Raw genomic sequence first — 19905 nt, 5'->3', positions numbered from 1 at the left:
CCACCTAAGCACTCAGTAAATCACTGAACAGAAGGATGTAGGCAATTGTTTTAGAAGAAACCTACCTGTCTATTGCGATGAAAGGAAACTCTCTGTTGGCAGTGGTTTCTGAGTGATATGGGGGGAAGTGGGATTGGAGGCAGACTGCAGTAGCTGTGTGATCCTGGACAAGTTACTTACCCCCTCTGGGCCCGATTTTCACCTGAGGCAAGGCCAAGGGTAGCCCTTTGAGGGTTGTGTATGAAAAGCCCACGTGTATCAGGTACTCAGTGTGATCTGTTGTTCCTTCACACAGATGTGCATAAGCTCAGCTGTTGCAACATTCTTGGATTTTCCGTGTTACTCTGTTCAATAAAGGCATGTCATTAACTGTGATGCTGTGATTTCTGGTTTTATCCTACTGTCTCACAAATCTGTGAATCACACATCTAAATCTGGGCTCAGAAAAATAAAAAGGTTGCAATATACCTGGATGTGGGGACCAAGCTGGTGTGCTCTTTCGGCCTCTTACACGTTTTGTGGCTGGACACACTGATGACAGAGTGACTCAGAAGGGGCCCTTCATCGACAAACTGGGACCAATCTTAATTCCCTGGAGACCATCATTTATTTTTGGTAAATGCCATCCAAGAATATACACAGTATCATTCCCGCAGAACAGTCTACAGCATGAAAAGTCTTGAAAACACGGTGACATAGAGAGTTCACAATTTTCAGATTCTTCAATAATTTAATGTTCTCTGCCCTAAGGCTGTTAGACCTTAAGGGATCCAGGTCTTGTTATGTCCCAGTGATAACACAGGACCTGCTGTACGATGCGTGCTAAATACGCAGCAAAATTCAGAAACTCCAGGTGCTTCTTCATTTGAACCTGTTTGGCTTCTCTCCTTTGTAACGGGTTTGATTTTTCCCAAATAATTAATGACTTAAAATAAGGTGCTTAAAAATTCCACACTGAGTCTCAAGATAGTGAACAAACACTATTTAAAAATGCCCTCTGAGCCTCAGTTTCCCCCCTTCAGTAAAATGAAGGGATTGGGTTTGAGTTAGTTTTGCAGGCCACACCACGGATGGGTTAACTAAATTTGCTGTTACAGACCCCCGCAGGGAGGAGGGTGAAGGAACCCAACTGCAAATGTGGATGTGAGAGGAGGAGGAGTGGCTGAGCCAGGGCAGCAAGTGGCTGGAAAACCGACCTTCATGAGGTCAACGTCCACTCTGAACTTTCAAGTCTCAAAAGTATGTCTTTGTCGTCTGATCTGATCGAATATGATTGTCTCATTCCAGTGTATGTACTCACTGTAGATTTATGTACAGAACTAAATATCCGTTTATTCATTTATAAACCGTAATGAAACCAGTCAGGTATTTCCCCTCACCAGCAGATCTTGCTTTGGAAAAACAAATACACAAATTTCAGAAACCTCAGAAATTTCATTAAACCTGCAGAAAAGCATAATTCATTTTGGAGTTCAATTTTATGTTCAAGGAATCAGTTCCTATCATAAAGACAATTACTGTAATCTCTTTGCCATGCAAAATTATCCCCATTTATTGTGGACCAACTGCAGGTCCAACTACTGCCTCTGATGAAGGCACTCGGCAAGTTCACAAATAACATCCTTGAGGACGGCCCCTTCCTGTTGCGCACAGCGAAGTCTCAGAACTTGGGGCCAAAGTAAGTAAAAAGCAAGCCAACATCAAATGGTTCTCCTGAGGCCACTGGTACTAAACTCAAGCCAGAAGGTGACCTCATGACCTCTCCAGGAGCTGCCCATCCATGAGCGACAAAATGTAACCTCTATGTACAAAGTTCCAACTATCAAAAACAAACAGGACTTGAACATAAGCTACGGTTGGCACTTCCTCTCGGAGCAGAGAACCATCTCACATGTCAGAAGGTAAAAGGTAACCTGAGGTCCCATCTGCTGATCAAACCAAGTGCCTGTTCAAGAGGGTAGGCGCAGGGCAGAGGAAGAAGGCAGCCAGCAGTCAAGGGAGGGTCCCCTCTGAGGCCACAATCTCTTGTGATGCCAGTGTCCTGACCTGGACCTCAGCACACGGGTTACCCTTGGAGCTCACATAATCTTCCTGGTGATGTGATTCTGCTAAAACCCAAACTTCTTGACCAAAGACTGATTTGGCAAACCAAGTCCTAGCCTGGTGCTTGCCCCTTCCCTGGGACGTGATTCAGATCCTGACGGAAACACCGCTAGAGCAGCTAACGGAATCAGAGTGCCAAGCTCTGTGACACAAAAGTATGGAGATGACATTCTTGATTCATCTCACTTTCAGAGGTTGTGGTCACTAGAAAAGCACTTCAGAACACTTCATTCCTTCCTACTAGATGCAGACATATGTCGAGACAGGCATCGCCAGCAACCTTTCTTATTTTTAAACGTTTAAAAACCAAAGGGGCTTCCAACCATAAGCCAATCTGCATGCATCCTGCATCCCCTAAGAGGGGGATGAGGGGTGGGGGACCAAGGCGAAAAACAGACAACTGCAAAATATGCCCTAGAAAAATGCAAGATCCTCATAAAACCAACATCTCCTCACCAGATATCCTGTTAAGCACAGTGTTGAAGGCTCGTGAGAAAACAAAGTGAGTACTGTAGTTTAGCTTGGAATGCTGAACATGATTTCGAATGATTCTTCTTGCTGCTCCGAGAGGAGAGTCGTTCCATTCCAGCAAAGGAAGAGAGTCGGGAGTCAGCAGCCACCCTTCCCTTTCGGTCGGCACACCAACTCTGACTTGTGGGTGAGAGAATTAGGCTCTAAGGATTCAATGCTAATTGCAATTGCTCTGCACTGAGGAATGTTGGCCAGAATTGCAAACCGTCATGGGGCTGACCCAGAGCTGAGTCCACCTTTGTGGCTGGAGATGTTTTCATAACTCTTGCACTCCTCTGCTCCACACCTGCTTCGGTCCTGCGCCTGCCTGACAGTGGCCAGTCACAAAGCACCACCCTAGAGTCCTTTCCTCGCCACCCTCCCTGCAAAGCACATCTCGCCCGCTGAGGTCTGTGTCCTTTCCAGAGAGGGTCCTGGCTGGAAAGCAGAATAAGAACTCTGAAGAACAGACTTGGGGAAGTAAGTCTACACAGAAAGGTAAAAACCTAGCCAAGGTTTCCAGAGTGACGCTGCCCTCAGAAGACAAGGCTCCCGGAAGAAAGGGCGTGAAACACCGGAGCTCAGGGTGGTGGTCCCCACGGTCTTCTGCTGGTTCCGCACCATCCCCCCTTGGCTGGGTTGTACATTCACTGGTTGTCAGGAGTTTCTGATGCTGCTGGGGGCGGGGATGGAGGAGAGGACTGGCAGAACATCCTGCCCAGCTCGCGAGGCTCTACACGTCGTATCGGTTCAAAGTGTATGAGTTTGGGTAGGTGGGCCGGCCGTACTGGAAGTGATCTGTCAAGATGTTGTTGCGGCCGTACTGGTAGTCGCTGTGCGGGGGGAAGAGCGTGCCGTTGTGGGGCTTCTCCAAGGCGTTCCGGGGGTGCTCCTTACTGTTCAGGTCCCCCGTCGTGACGGGAAGGAGGTGCTTCCGGGCTTGCTGGTTCGCGTCATACTTGGTCTGCAAAGTCAAGAACAGTGACGCCATCAGCTGCATGCCTGGGGTGCACGCAGAGGACACAGCGGGGCTCGGGATTCATGGCCAAGAGGCCTTCAAGGTGACACAAGTCACCCCAAATGGAGCTGGAGCACGCCCAGTGCACAGTTAACGGAGCAGCCCTCCCTGCCAGCCATCCCACAGCTTCACAGGGGAATACACAGAACCTTCTCGAGGAAGGAGTGAAATTCCCAATAGAGCCTCAGTAGAACTGAGAGCCAAAACAGAGTGAGGCGTGAGCCTGGGGCATCTATGAGGGAAAGTGGAAGCCCAGGATGGAGGGAGTGGAGCCAAGACCATAAGCCAGACAGTGGCAAAGCTGGGAGCTGGAACCCCTGCCTCTTGGTTCCTGCTGAGGCCCCATCCTTTCCACCAACGCTCGGTGCCTCCTTGGGTGTCAAAAGACAGCCTTCCCCAGCCCAGACTCACTTTGTTGTACAGAAAGACTCCGAGGATGGCCGTCATCATGCCCAGGACGTTGGTGCTGGTGACGGGGTTCCGCAGCATGATGAGGGACACCGTGATGACCATGATCCTCTTGGTGGCATTGGCGACCGAGTAGCTCAGAGGGCTGATGAGGTTGAGGATGCTGAAGGCGATGACATTCTGGGCAAAGTTACAGAAGCCGCTGACAGCCAGGAGCAGAAGCGTCCAAGGCCACTGGGCCACAGAGGTCTGCAGTGATGGGGAAACGAGAACAGCACTGCGGTCAGAGCAGCTCGCCTGCCCTGGTGGGAGTGGTGACATACAGTGGCTTCTCGGGGGTCACACTCCCAGGAGGGGAACAGACCCAGGCAGCTCATCGTGTGATACCAGGTGCTTTATACGTACTGTCTGTCCTTCACAACTCTGCATGGCACCGCAATAGTAATCACCACCCATTCCTGCCAAGGCAGTGGAGGTTCGAGGGGGACATCAGGTACTTAAGGGGTGCAGAGTATGACACGGACCAGAGCTTTCCCCTGTCCCTGGGCAGAGAGGGTCAGGGCTCTGGGTTAGCAGAGCAGGGTCTACATACTGGACATCACCTGTCTGAGCTGCTGTGACAAAGTACCACAGGCTAGAGGGGTTACAAAAAACAGATGTTGATTTCTCACAGTTCCGTGGGCTAAAGTCTAAGATAAAGGCGCTAGCAGATTCCACATCTGGTGTGCGCCCTCCTGGTGCAGTGGCCCTCACTGGGTCCTCACAGGGCAGAAGTGGCAAGGGAACACTGGGGTTTCTCTCTTTAAAAGTAATTTTATTTATATGTTTATTGGCTGTGCTAGCTCTGCATTACTGCACGGGCTTTCCTCTACTTGCAGGGAGAAAGCGCTACTTTCTAGTTGCAGTACACGGGTCTCATTGTGGTGGCCCCTCGTGGTGGAGCGCAGGCTCTAGGGCTTGTGGGCTCTGGAGCACAGGCTCAACAGCTGTGGTGCCCAGTATTAGTCGCTCCATGGCATATGGTCCTCCTGGACCGGGGGTCAAACTCCCATCTCCTGCGCTGGTGGGCAGATTCTTTATGCTTAGCCACCAGGGAAGCTCTGGGGCCTCTTAGAAGGGCACAAATCCCATTCATCATGGGCCCACCCTCGTGACCTAATCACCTCCAAAAAGCCCTGTCTCCAAGCACCATCATGTTGTAAGGTTTAGGTTTCAACATATGAATTTTAGGAGGACACAGACATAGTAGACATTCTGCATTGTATCAAATGGGGAGGTCCTGGGGTGGCAGCCCCTGGGTGTGTGAAGACTCCCCCCACAAGGCTGGGAACCCAAGGCTCTGGTCTGCCCCATCACTGGGAGCCCCCAGGCAGGCTGCCCAACCTCTCTGGCTTCATCTCTGCAAGACTGATTTTGATGAGTCTGTATAACACTGCTGCTGTGAGGACCACATGCAATCATGGTTTTGAAAGTGCTTTAAAACAATCCCAAGCCAAACGAACAGAAAATGATGGTATCATCAAAACTTTAGTTGCCGATGTCCCTGGTTGTCCAGTGGTTAAGAATGCAAGTGCAGGGTACACAAGTTCAATCTCTGGTCCAGGGAGATTCCACATGCTGCAGAGCAACCGAAGCCCACATGCTCTAGAGCCAGTGCTCTGCAACAAGAGCACCCATCAGGGTGAGAAGCTCGGCATGCCGCAACTAGAGAAAGTCTGCATGCGGCAACAAAGACCCAGCACGGTCAAAAATAAAATAAATACAAATTTTAAAGAACAAAATTTTACCATCTGACCCTTGCCAGAATGAAGCGACCATAATAAAGTGGGCCTAGAAGTAAAAACTAAGATCATAGCACCCAGTCCCATAACTTCATGGCAAATAGATGGGGAAAGAATGGAAACAGTAACAGACTATTTTCTTGGGCTCCAAAATCACTGCAGAAGGTGACCAGAGCAATGAGGTTTCTTCCTTGGAAGAAAAGCTATGACAAACCTACACAGCATAGTAAAAAGCAGAGACAGCACTTTGCGAACACAGGTCCATATAGTCAAAGCTATGGTTTTTCCAGTAGTCATGTATGGATGTGAGAATTGGACCACAAAGAAAGCTGAGCACTGAAGAACTGATGCTTTCAAACTGTGGTGTTGGAGAAGACTCTTGAGAGTTCCATGAACTGCAAGGTGATCTAACCAGTCCATCCTAAAGGAGATCAATCCTGAATATTCATTAGAAGGACTGATGTTGAAGCTGAAGCTCCAATACTTTGGCCACCTGATGGGAAGACTCAATTCATCAGAAAACACTCTGATGCTGGGAAAGACTGAAGGCAGAAGGAGAAGAGGGCAACAGAGGATGAGATGGTTGGATGGCATCACCAACTCAATGGACATGAGTTTGAGCAGACTCCAGGAGATGAAGGACAGGGAAGCCTGGTGTGCTGCAGTCCATGGGGTCACAAAGAATCAGACAAAACTGACTGGCTGAACACCATAAACCCCAACTAGCAAACATTAGGACCACAAACTCCTCAAAGAGCCTGGGCTGATCTCAGGCCAGCTCCCAGGCTGCTCTGGCCTCCCATGGGAGGACACAGCTGGATCTCTCAGGACAGTGGTGTCTAGTGGCCTTGCCAGGAAGGGAGCTGCAGCAGTCCTTGGGCAGCGGTCTGATTCTATCTCCAGCACCCTCTGATAGGGAGGGATCACATAGTCCTCTTAAAAGTAAGGGAGATCCAAGTAGGGACCTGCTCAGAATTGCCTTCAGGGCGAGCTGGCCTGTTCTCCCAGGAATTCTTCCCTGAAGTGACCCACAGGGACTTACAAGCTATTTTTACAAGGCAGACTGCTTGCAAAGATATCTTCCAGAAAAGCAACCCATCCAACCCAGCTTTTTAAAAGAACTGACATACAAAAAAGTTGAGTGTTTCTTCCTTCTGGTGGATAGTTCCATGTGTTTTAACACACATATATTGATTTGTGTAGCCACCACCACCATCAGAGTTCAGAACAGCTCCGTCACCCCATGACACTCTCCAGGGCTTCTCTATGCGCCCTCCCTCCCCCAACCTAGGCAACCACCTAGGTGTTCTCCATGATAGGTTTGTCTTTTGGAGACGGTCCTCTAACTGGAAAGATGCAGCATGGAACCTTCTCAGACAGGTTTCTTTGATTCAGCATAATGCCTGTGACCCCCACCCAAGTTGTTGTAAGGGATGACAGTTGGTACCCTTGTCATTGCTGAGAAATGTTCTGCTGTACAAACACATCAGGTTCTTTCTCCATTCACCTGCTGAAGGACATCTGGGTTGTTTCCAATATTCTGTGATCATAAACAGAGTTGCTATCAATGTTGTGCACAGGCTTCTGCGTGAACCTGAGTTTCATTTCTCTAGAGCAGACACCCAGGAGACTGCTGGGACATATGGTCAGTGTATGTTTAACTTCAGAAGAAACTCCCAGATGTTTTCCAGAGTGGCTGCACCATTTTGCAGCTGCTCCAACAACAGGAAGGTTCCAGTTGCGCCCCATCCTTGACAAACATGGTACTGTCAGTACTTTTCATTGGAGCTATTCTATTAGATACAAAGCGGCATCTCCTCATGGTTTTAATCTGCTTTTCCCTAATGACTAATGATGTTGAACATATTTCACATGTGTACAATCTCAATGGTGAAATTCAAGTCTTTGGCCTATTTTTAAACTACTCAAGTTTTAAGAGTTCTTTATATATCCTGAACACAAGTTCTCTGTCAATATCTCACTGGCAAGTATTATTTTCCCCAGTCTGTAGCCTGTCTTTCTTTAGTAGTGTTTTGGAAAGCAAAAGCCTTTAACTTTGACGAAGCCCCCTTTAGCAAATTTTTTTTTTTTAATGGACTGTGCTTTTGGTGTAACGTCTATAAACTATTTCCAAGTCATGAAGATGTCTCCTCTGTTTTTTCTTCTAAAGGTTACCATTTTTGCTCTTGTATTCAGGTCTAGAATACCTTATGAGTTAAATTTTGTATGACGTGTGAGGCTGACGTCAAGGCTCAGATCTTGCATATGGATGTTCATGTGCTCCAACACCATTTGTTAAAAAACTATCCTTTCTCCACGGAGTTGCCTTTGAACCTTTGTGAAAAATCAGTCCACCCATATCTGTGAGTATAATTTCAAGCTGCCTATCTGCTCACTGATGGATGTCTTTCTCCACCAATATCCGTACCTTTATACTAAAGTCTTAAAATTATGTAATGTGATTCCTCCAACTCTGGTCTTCTTTCCCAAACTTATTTAGCTATTTCAGTTCTCTTGCCAGCCAATGTAAAATTTCCGATCAGCTTTTCTATATTAAAAAAAACTTTAATATATATATATATAGGTATCTATCTACCTCCAAATATATACACACAGGGGGATAATTTCTCAACTTTTTTCATTAATGCTTTTGCCCAGCAGAAAAATTAAAGTTAAAATTTAAGTAATGATTTACAGTTGAATATAAGAAGTATAAGATTTTGTTGAGTAGAAAGAATTTTATTTCATCCTTTCAAATCTATTTCTTTATCTTGTTTTATTGCTCTGGCTGTAGTGTTAAGTATCATGGGGAATGGGCCTGTTGAGAGTGAACATCTTTACCTTATTCCTGAATTTAGGGGAAAAAACTTTCAATTTCTCATCATTATGTTAGCTATATATGCCTTTGATCAAGCTGAGGTAGTTTCCTTCTATTTCTAGTGTGTTGACTTTTTAAAACTCATGACTGGATGCTGGATTTTGTCAAATGCCTTTTCTGCATGAGTTGGCATAACTATGTGTTTTTTATCAGGCTATTACAGTAGATTACATTGATTGATTTCAAAGTACTGAAATAGCCTTGCATTTTTTATTTAAATCTCACTTTTTCATAGTGTAGTATGTTAACATATCCCTGCATTTGATTTATTCTAATATTTTATTAAGGACTTTTGCCTCCATGCTCACAAGGGATATTGTTCCTTTTTGTGGTTTGTTAATATGAACCAAAAGTGTTCTTTTCCTCTTCTGTTTTCCACAGGAAATTGTGCAGAACTGGTGTTTATTTTTCCTTAAATGTTTGGTAGAAATTACCCATAAAACCATCTGGGCCTGATGACTTCTTTTTAGAAGGCTTTAAACTATGAATTCAATTTCTTTAACAGTTATAAGATTCAGGTTATCTTTTTCGTCTGGAGTGGGTACATTTTGACAGTGTGTGGTTTATGAGGAATGAGTCTATTTCAGTTGTCGTTGATTTTATGTATGTAGAGTTGTCAGTAGTATTTTTATGGTTTTAAGTTCTGTGAGTTCTGCAGTACTGTTACCTTTTTCATTCCTGATTATTTATACTGTCTTATCCCTCTATCTTTTTTGGAAGGGTCAGTTTTGCTTCACTTAAAATTTTTTTTCTTTTCCCTTGAGACTTCCTCTTTGGTTCATGGATTATTTAGAAATGTGCTGTTTGGTTTCCAAGTGTTCGGAGATTTTCCTGTTACCTCTTTGTTATTTACTTTTAATTTTATTACGATCAGAGCATATACTTTGTATATTTCCAACCCTTTTCTTAAGGTTTTTTTTTTTATGACATACAACATGATCTATTTTGGTGAATTTCCACATGTACACTTGAAAAGATGTCTATTCTGCTGCTGCTGCTGCTGGGTAACATACTCTATAAATGTCAATGAGATTTCCAGTTGGTTGATAGTGGTGTTCAGTTCTTTACTCCTGATCGTCTATAGATCCATTGATTTTGGAAATTCTGTATCTGCTGGATATACAATTACGTGTTAACGTTTCTTTAGTTTTAGTACTTTACGAATGTTATTCTACTTTATGGTTTCTGATGAGAAACCCACAGTTATCCAAATTGCTGTTCTCCTATAAATAATGCATCCTTTTTCTGTTTTCAAGCTTTTTTTGTCTTTGAATCTTTTTCTTTCTGTGGTTCAAACTAGATACCTTCTGCTGATATATCTTCAAGTTACGGACTTCCCTCTGTCATCTCCATTCTGCTACTGAGTTCATCCAATACCATCCAGTGAGTCTAAGTTGTTTCTTCCATCCTGAAATTTCCACTTGGTTCTATCTTCTATTCTTCCCATTTGTGTCAAGAACATTCTTGGAGCATGATTATAAATAATTGCTTTAAAGGCTTTGTCCAATAATTTCAACATCTGGGTCATCCCAGTACTGGCATCTGTTGACTGTCTTTTCTCATAAGACTTGAAATTTTTCTGTTTCTTTGTATCCCCAGTAATTCTGGATTATATCCTGGACATTTAGAATATTATAAGACTCTAGGTCCCATGGAGAATATTGATATTTGGTTTTAGCAGACTCAGCTAGGTTCAGGCTACAAGCTTGACCAGCCTCCACTGGGTAGCGGTTCCAACACCAGTTCTGTTTTCAAAGCCTTTTCAGTGGACACAGCTCTGTCCCAGGTGTGCTCTACCAGTAACCAGTCTTGGTCCTGGGTAGTAGACTATATACTGTCTTTGTATGCTGTTAGGATCAGATCCTCACATGTGCAGCTCAGGATTTTGTTGTTTTATTTTTAAAATGGTAATTTTGTCTTTCCAACTTTAACTGAATTTCAGATTTCTGCTTGCTTTTCCATTTTGGCCCCACCTTTTTTTCTTTTTGGTCGCACTGCACGGCATGCAGGATTTAGTTCTGTAACCAGGGATTGAACCCACGTCCGTGGAAGTGCAGTCTTAACCACTGGAACACCAGGGTAGTCTCTTTTATGGTATGTTATGAGATCATTTCCCCCAGGTTCCTTCTTTCCATGTCTCCTTGGTATTTTCTGGTTTCTGAGGTCTCCCTCTTTCAATCATTCAGTCAGAAAGCTGGACTTAATAACCCGACTCTGATTCCTTCCTACAAATGCACCTCCATCTGGGGCCAAGCAGTGGGAGGATGAAGAAAAGAAAAAAAAAAATGCAACAGGGGCTAATCCTATCCTGCGACTGAAGAGGGAGGTTGCCCACCTCAGCATCTTAGGTGCCTATGGGACCTTGCTGCCACCACCAAATGGGACTGCTGGGGGCCTGGGACGTGAGAGGACAAAGGAAAAGGAAACAGAAAACAGAGGATTCCCCCTATGCTCTCAGAGCATCATGAATCTCCTTCCCCCCCTCAGCAAGCTAGTAAAGAGGGCTTTTCACTCTCTTCCTCCCCCAGTGCCCACTTCTGTGTTTCCAGATGCTTTAAGTCCAGGCTGAAGATACAGGAGGCAAAAGAAAGCAAACCCACAGCTGGCTCAGTGGTACTTTGTAATCTGGTTTTCTCCACCAGCCTGCCTGTTCCATTTACTTTTTAGTTCTCAAATACTGGCTTCACCCATCCTGTTCAAGCTTTAAAACTGGGCCACCTGCTTCAGAGTCTGGAAATTCATACCTGGCTACAGTTGAGCTGTTGGCAGCAGGTCTGGAACTGTCTGGGAACATGTCTGGGAACTGCCTGCTGCTATAGCCTTTGATTCCTGGAAACATGGTGATTAGCAGGTCCAGATGATGCTCTCCAGCCTGAGCTTTCTCCCTTCCTTATGGAGCACAGCACCAGGACAAACCTAACTGACCTGGCTGCTGTGGGAAGACGCAGGGAAGGGTCAGGGAGCCCCGCTAGGAACCCCACTTTCAGGAGGCAGCACTGTGGAATACTGTGTGCTGTTAGGGCTACTGTGAAAATGTACAAGGGCCCCATCAAGGTAAAAAATATATGGCTTCAGGGCTTTCCTGATGGTCCAGTGGTTAAAAGTCCACCTGCCAATGCAAGGGACAGAGGTTCAGCCCCTGGTTCAGGAAGATGCCACGACTGTGGGGCAACTAAGTCCATACGCCACAACTACGGGGTGTGCATGCCAGGGCCCGTGCGCTGGCAACTACTAAAGCCTGCATACCTTAGAGCCATGCCCTGCAGCAAGAGAAGCCACTGCAGTGAGAAGCCTGCACACCACAAGTAGAGAGCAATCCCTGGTCACTGCAGCCAGAGAATGCCTGCATCTAGCGACGAAGACCCAGCCCAATCAAAACTTAAAAAACAAAAAAACGACCTTGACGAGAAAAAAGAGGTTACCAATAGCAAGACAAGTAAGTTTATCACTAAAAGAAAACCAAGAAACGTCCTAAATGCAAGAGAAAGCAAAGAGAGCAGCGAGAGAGCAGAGCAAAATCTACGTGTAGCTGTTTGTGAGTGCGCACAGAGACACCGATGAGTTAGCACGCTGTGACAGCACTGACGCCACACCTAGAGGCCACAGAGCAGCCAGCAAAAGGAAAAGGAAAGACCCGACAGGTCAGAGTGGGATGATCCCAGAATGCGTTACTGGTGAAAACCTTTTCTAAATATCTAAAATATCTAAAGAGTCACTATTTGTATAAGCAGGGTGGAGAAATGAACACACTTGGCTCTCAGTACCTGTGGGGGATTGGTTCCAGAAGTCCCCAGATCTGAGGATGCGCAAGTCTCTCATATAATAAGACGGCGTACTGCAGGGACTTCCCTGGTGGTCCAGTGGCTGAGACTCTGTGCTCCAAACGCAGGGGGCCCAGGTTCGATCCCTGGTTAGGGAACTAGATCCCATATACCACAGCTAATCATAAAAAAATCCCAAGTGCTGCTAAGACCTGGCGCAGCCAAATAAATTAATTAATTTAAAATTTTAGTTAAAATAAAATGGTATAGTACAATTTATACTCAGCCCTCTCTATCTACAGCTTTCACATTTACAGATTTAACCAACCCTGGATTGAAATTTTGATCCTTGGTTAAAAATCTGTGGATACTGAGGGCTGACTATATATAGAAATTTGCTTATGTTTATGGGAAAAAACACACACACACTAAGAGGGTAAACCAAGATCATAAAAATGGCTATTTACAGGGGTGGGGGGAGGAGGCAACAGAAACTGAAGCCAAGACTCCTTTGAATAAACCCTGCCATATCATTTGGAAACATAAAGGTGTGACATACACTATGTGGGGTAGGAGTGGGATTGCCTAAAAATTGAAAACAAATGAAGTAAAGGAACCCAAACGTACATGAAGTTGGTGACAGAGGCACATTGTGAAAACAACTATTTCAAGTACCCTTGGAACACAATATTCCAGTTCAAGTGCCCTTGGAACACAATATTCCAGTTGTCCATCTGTAATGAAGGCTGCTCTAAGGACAGTCTACCTGCAGCTGTCTCACAGGGACTCACTCTGAAGCAACTATCCGTGTGTGCAGTTCAATCATGTATGAATAGCTCCGGTGTGTGTGAATGAGAAATGCTGTGAGAAGTCAAGTGTACCAAAAAAAGATGCAAATAAAAAAGTCAAAGCAATAATAAATCCTGCAGTATTACACTGGAATGAGAATGAACTGGGATAAACTCTCCCCTATGCCACCAAATGCGTCTTAGTTTTCCACTACAAAGGCTTAAAGACGAGGACCCAACAGAAGGGAGGACACACAGCACTCAGCAGGTGTCTGAACACCACTCTCTCTGTGGAAAGCAACCTGGGTTCCTGAAGGAGCTCTGGGATGGGAGGTGCACAGATGAGGAAAGACCTCCTGGGGGACCAGAAGCTTCCAAAGGCTGATAGGTGCTCTCAGGAGGACAGGGAGCCAACAGGAAGGACTCTATCGGCCCAAGCAAAGATAATCTGAATATTAAAAAATTATGTGTACACCTGACAAGCATGAGTTCACAGGAATACAAAACAATAAAAGAACCCTCCTTCACCTGAAAAAAACAAAACCTTAACTCACTAGTTAACACTGAAGTAAGCTCTAACTCTTTACTCTGAAAACTCATAACTGAAAAGGCGAGAGAGGCAGTAAATTGCTTTTTGTGCACTGTACTTCCAGGTAATAAACTAGTTCTGGTTGATCTGATTGATGGCAAGTTCGTCACAGAAACATGACAGCTGATCAACAAGGAAGCGAAGTTAGAACATGGAGCCAGTTTCCTCACCCTGAAACCAGAGATAACCGCCACTGCACCCATAGATGGTGGTAAAGATTAAAGACCATTGTCAAGAATCCAGTCAGGGACTTCCCTGGTGGTCCAGTGGTTAAGAATCTGCCTGCCAATGCAGGGAACACAGGTTTGATCCCTGGTCCAGGAAAATTCCACATGCTGTGGAGCAACTAAGCCCGTGAGCTGCAACTACTGAGCCCACGCACGTAGAACTTGTGCTCTGCAACAAGAGAAGCCACTGCAATGAGAAGTCTGGGCTGCACTGAAGAGCAGCCCCGCTCGGTCCAACTAGACAAAGCCCAAGCAGCAACGAACACCCAGCGAAGCAAAAAATAAATTCTAAAAGTTAAAAAAAAAATTGATACACCGATCTTTAAAAAAAGAATCCAGTCAGACCTCATTAAGCCCTACTTTGACTCCATCCAACTCAGACCTGGAAGAGTCATGCCCAGCTCCTTATCACTGTTGCTTGCATTAGTTTCTAGTACATTCTCTGGAGGCTGGTCCTGTAGGTGGTGTGTGGGAAGATGCTCTTTCCTGGGCTCAGCTCAGAGAGCTCTGGGTACATCTGGAGTCAATGGAAGTCCGCACAGAGATGACGCCAAGAAGGGACTCGAGCAGTGCAAGCAGTTTCAAAAAGGCCAAGTGAGACCGGAATGAGACTGAGGGTGAGACAGCCGCCTGTGCTGCCGCTTCTTCTTCCTTGAATGCACTGGCACGGATGCAGTAGTTACCAGCAGCTGGGATCTAGCACGACTGAGAAGGAAATACACAAGAAGCCGACTTCCTTGACTGCATGCAATGTGAATCATTGAAGAGCTGAGAGCTAAAAGGGCTGGCGGTCAGAAGCCCGATGCCCCAGTCAACACAGAGGCGTAATTCCCTGACAAAGCACCTACTTCGGAACCAGCTAAGAAAAGGGCATGTTCTTGGCACAGGCCAACTCACCAGGTCGCTGCTAACCAGGAAAGCCGAGAGATCTACCAGGACCCACGTGGGGATCATAAAAAAGACGGCATGGCAGCCCAAGATGTTCAGCAGCCGGAGATGGTGGATCCTTGAATCTCTTAAAACCTAAAGAGAGAAAACCTCTTTAAAGGCTGGTTGTAACTATAAGTGGCAAGAGGGGCTCCGCTTACCCAGGCCCCAAACATGGTGACCGCACATTATTCCTGGTATCTGACCTTGACTGCCAAACCTACAAGCGCACCTATGACGAGACACACTGCCCATGACTAAAACAAGCACAGTGTTTCATATGCAAAGGACCGAGAAAAGAAAAACAGAAACAGCAGCACTCAACTGCTGGTGAAGCTACAGTGAAACAGGCACTCTGAGATGGTACTGGTTAATGTCTAAATTGGCACACGGTTCCAGAAAACAAGTAGGCAAAGTGTATCAAGAGCTGTAAATATCTCGTACCCTCTGACCCAAGAGTGGTAAACTCATCAAAAGGAAGTAACCTGAGAAACAGAAAAATGTTTAACACAAAGATGGTCATAAATTGTACTATTTGTAGGGAATAGTTGGAAATAATCTGCAGCTGCAAAAGGGAAACCAACTGTGTTAATTATGGTACCTGAAAAGAATGTGATTATTATGAGTTAGCGATAATTTTTAATGATATGGGAAAATGCGATGTTAAAATAATGAGCAAAGCAAAACTTCAAAAGTATGTATAATATTGCAACTCTAAAAACCATGCAGGAAAAAACCCCTAGCATTAACAGTAGTTCTCGTTAGGGAACAGTACTGTGACTTTCCTCAAGAAAGAGGAAACCCTGAGCCAGGGGGCAGGTCTCAGTTGAGTCTTGGTCCCCAGCACCTACTACGGCGTCTGTCACACAATAGGTACTCAATAAATTTTCTGATTTCTTTTCACTGTGCTTTTCTCTATTTTTTCACATTGAGTGTAAGTCAACTTCCTAATAATAATAATAATAATAATAATAATAAAGCTATTTAAAAAACAAAACAATAGAAACCAGTAGAAGGGTGACAGGATGTTTTTTGTTCCAACACTGAAGAAATCTTTACCTGGCTACTTTTTTAGATGCCACCCGCACACCCCAGAAACAGCAGGTGCATCCTGGGCAGCACCCCAATACCTTTTTGGAGAAAATATTCTGAAGCGAGAAGCACAGTGTGGCAGCAAGGGCGCTGACAAGCCCCCACATGTCGAAGGACAGCTCGGTGACGGTGGCCAGCAGGACGCCGCTAATGATGGGGATGAGTGACAGGTACACCTGTAAGAGGATGGCAGGAGTGGCTGACAGGCCAGGGTTGAGCTGGGCCGCCTAACACTGATGCCCGGGAGAAAGCCTTGACTGCTCTCTCTTCCCTCCCCAGGGGGACACCACCTACCACTTTGGATGCCAGTGTCAGCTGTGACAGTAATACTCTGGGGAGTGGGGGGGAGGCAGATGGTTCTCAGAGTACCTGAGGGCAGAGCTGTGTCACTGTGGGCCCCCCCGCACCCCCATTAAGAGCCACAAACCAAGGCTGGTCCTAATAGGATCTACCCAGCTGCCGCCACCAACACACCAGGATCTGAAACTTTAAGCCTCTGATGGGCTTCCCGGGTCCCTCTTATTTTGCACTCTTCCAACATGCAGTTATCCCTGGTGAGGACACTCCCCCTACACCTTCTCCAGCTGGAGACCTCCTTTCCCTTCAGGGGTCAGTTCACAAAGGCCAAGAACTCCCCCTGACCCATGCTCCCTAGACACAGTCAGGGTCCCCAGCTGTGTGTTTGGGAGCGGTGCTCTCCACCCACCAGAGCACCCTTTACATCGTCTGCGTCCCTGCACTCCTTGAGGGCAGCTCTTTGTTCACGGCGCTATGCTGGTGCCCGGCCCTTAGCAGGCACCCAGCAACTGCTGGCTACAAGAACGAGGAGTGAGTGCTGTGACCAGGGTCTTCCAGAAGGTTCAAGCATTTCCGGGCCTGGAAAGTCCCAGAGCTCTCACGGCTAAATAGGCTCCCAACTTCCAGAGAAATGGGGTCCATACCCAACATGTGGCTTTCCTTACTCCTGGCTCATCCTTCCCCTACAGAGGATCCTCATAAAGCACTTTGGGGACTTCCCTGGTTGAGACTCTGCCCCCAATGCAGGGGGCTAGGGTTTGATCTCCATTCAGGGAACTAAGAATGGAGAACAGCCAAAACAAATAAATAGATTAAAAAAAACAAAACACGAAAAACACTTCAGAGATTTTGGGAGGAGGTGCTGAGGCACCCCACCCCATCCCCACATACACAGGGTGAGTAAGAGCTCTGAATTCCAGAATTCCTGCTCCCTCACTACTGGCTGGCCCTCAGGTTCTTCCTTTTGAAGTATCATTGCTTTCCCTGAGATGAAATGATCACCAACCTGATCTGGAAAGGGTGGGGCCACACTTACTCTATCATCATCATTAGTCTCCTGCCTAAGCCATTCCCCCGTCTCTCCTCCCTGTGAAAGGTTCTGGCTCCCTGCCCAAGCCAGGAACAATGACCCTATCAGGAAGCCTGATAAACACAGTGTGATACTGAGAGAAGCAAGCCACACACCTCCTGGTCAACTCCGACCTGTGGAGACCAGTCACATCTGCCACCACCCTGGGGGTGGGCTGCAGGGCACACCAGATCTGGCAGGGGACAAGACTGACTGAAAGAAAACACCAGCCGGGGTGGCCCCATTTCTATAAGCTAATCCAGGGCCCCGCCATTCTAAGTTACATAAAATACAGGACGCCAGAAACCAACCACACAGAAAAGAGGCGCTCTGTCCAGCATGAAATGGATTCCAGCTGGGACAACAGGAATCCCACTTCCACTTAAGGACACAGGGCAAGGCTGTCTCTGGCTGAAGCCACAGCTTCTCTCACTCCAAGCCAGGAAATACCCTGGCTTGGCACCTCAAACAGACCCTGGATTGTGCCCAGAGCATCTTCCCCATGCAGCCCTGGGCTCTGTGGGCTGCTCTCGCTTCCATCTCCAGACATTCACAATTCCTGGCTGTTTTTATTTCTAAGACTTTGCTGGGCTTTGCCAACATCAGATTCCTCTGACTAGTTTCTCACTTCTGACCCCAGAAATCCGGAGCCTGACCGCTATCTTTTGCAAAGATGTAAAACTCTGTCAGAGTTCCGTTCCAGCAAGGAGTCAGATATTCCAACCCTCATTCCACTGGGGGGGGGGGGGGTGGTCTGGTCAAGGTGGGACCAAGTTATCCAAGTTGCCTACCAGCAACCCCAGGTTGGGAATTCAAACAGGGAGGACCGCTGGATCTGAGACGGGCGGCAGCATCCTGAGACCATACATCAGAAACAACTCAGGAACACACACCCCACATGCTCAGGAACACTGCCCTGGGGGTGATTCCGGAATGTTAGCAGCAAAAGAGCCACCAGAGGTCTAGAAGATGACTTCCTTATTTGACAGGAAGCCAGGCAGCCTGCAGACCAGGAACCTGGACCACGTCACCAGCTCAGCAACATCTGGGAAGCCTTTGGGGCCCCCACCGGCCCAGAACCCTCCTAGGTTACCTTGGTGCTCTGTTTCTCCTTCATGATGATCCGGGACAGGAGGACCACCCAGATGGGCATGGTGGCCTTGACTGCAAAGAGAGGGTAGGGGCATTCAGGGAGCTGCGCTAGTCCCAGAACCCACTCTGGGACCTGTCCCAACCCCACTGGGGTGGAGGGGTAGGAAGGCTTGGCTGCGACTCAAGTCACTTCAGCTCTTCTTTACCTGTGGGCCCTCCCTGAACCCAACAGTTTTGATCTGTTGGGGTTTTTTTGAGCAAAAGTGGGTTTTGCTCACTTCCCAGCTTTCTTCTCAGTCCCTTCCCTCCCGGAGAGCCCTGCGCGTGTCCCTCTCTTCCTAAAAGCTTTGGCGGCCTCCAGCGCCTTCTGGACTGAAACGGACTTCTCAGCCCGACATTCCAGGCCGTCGAGGGCACCCCAGCCGGCGCACTCCTACCCAAGCGTCAAAGCCCCAGGTGGCGTGCGCCAGCCGCCGCCCCCTAGGCCAGCCTCAGCACCCACCAGTGTGCGCGTAGGACACGGGCACCTTCCATATGCTGACGTGAGCGGACACTGATGCGAAGTACTTGCCGAAGGCGAGCGGCAGCACGTAGCGCGGGTAGAAGCGCGGCGGTAGCAGCGGGCCAGACGACTGATGCGGACCGGGCCCAGGGCCAGAGACGGGCGGCGCCGGGGGCACGCGCCAGGCGCGGAGCAGAGGCGGGAGTCCCGCGCACAGCGCCAGGATGTGGCACAGCGACACGGTCACGGGGAATGGGAAGGCGCTCAGGATCACCTTGTTGACCACATTGCCGCCCGCGCTCAGCGCGTACCACAGCAGGCACAACGCTGCCACCCGCGCGCCCTCGCGCGCCCCTCCGCCGCCGCCGCCGCCGGCTCCCGAGCCCCCGGCGCCCGCGCCCACTCCCACCGCCGCCGCCGCCGCCGCCATCCTACCCGAGCGGCCGCCCCTTCCCGCCCGTCCGACGGCCCGACGCCGGGCGGGGGCGGGGCCGGACGGGGGTGGGAGCGTCAGCCAACGCTGCTGCCTATTAGCCACCGTCGCTTCCGTCACCGCCACGCGCCGGCCGACGCGCCCGCCACCACGTAGCGAACGTAGGCCCCGCCTTCCTTTGGGTGGACTTCCGGAAGGGCGGGGTCTGTCCCGGAAGCGGAAGGAAAGGGGACCGTGAGCCCAGTAGGGCTCTGAGAGTAGTGGGCTGGCCTGAGCGAGCGTAGACTGGATCCCGGAGCACAGGCAGGAGGGGCGGGAGGGAGCGGTAGGACCCCGCTATGTCGGTGTCTGTGAGCGGGCGATCGAGCTCGCGGGTCAAACCTCGATATCCGGGCTACATTGGCGCCCTCCAGCCAGATTCCTGATGGTC

General features: G+C 47.9%; 1 protein-coding gene and 1 non-coding gene across 2 annotated transcripts; one reads left to right on the top strand and one right to left on the bottom strand.

Annotated features, from left to right (window-relative positions):
- Positions 1-1306: 1306 nt before the first annotated feature.
- SLC35E1 (solute carrier family 35 member E1) lies at positions 1307-19523 on the bottom strand. Its single transcript, XM_065917503.1, has 6 exons — positions 19043-19523; positions 18542-18612; positions 16121-16258; positions 14961-15086; positions 4043-4288; positions 1307-3577 (listed from the first exon to the last, which is right to left on the bottom strand). Exons 1-6 carry the CDS (start codon positions 19470-19472, stop codon positions 3347-3349), a joined length of 1242 nt encoding a protein of 413 aa, XP_065773575.1. The 5' UTR covers positions 19473-19523; the 3' UTR covers positions 1307-3346.
- TRNAW-CCA (transfer RNA tryptophan (anticodon CCA)) lies at positions 12545-12617 on the top strand. The gene has a single exon. It is a non-coding gene; the product is annotated as a tRNA-Trp (tRNA).
- Positions 19524-19905: the final 382 nt, after the last annotated feature.

This window comes from Muntiacus reevesi, chromosome 1 (assembly GCF_963930625.1).
Source record: "Muntiacus reevesi chromosome 1, mMunRee1.1, whole genome shotgun sequence".
NCBI lineage: Eukaryota > Metazoa > Chordata > Mammalia > Artiodactyla > Cervidae > Muntiacus > Muntiacus reevesi.
Note: the sequence above shows the minus strand (reverse complement) of the source record. Positions and strands in the feature narration are given on the sequence as shown.

Bases quoted from the DNA above. Each gene is read 5' to 3' on its own strand.
- SLC35E1 (XM_065917503.1), bottom strand. From the start codon at position 19,472: ATGGCGGCGGCGGCGGCGGCGGTGGGAGTGGGCGCGGGCGCCGGGGGC. The intron at 18,613-19,042 runs GTGGGTGCTGAG...CTCTCTTTGCAG, and splicing joins CGTGTCCTACGCGCACACTG to TCAAGGCCACCATGCCCATC. The intron at 3,578-4,042 runs GTGAGTCTGGGC...TTGACTTTGCAG, and splicing joins GAGTCTTTCTGTACAACAAA to ACCAAGTATGACGCGAACCA.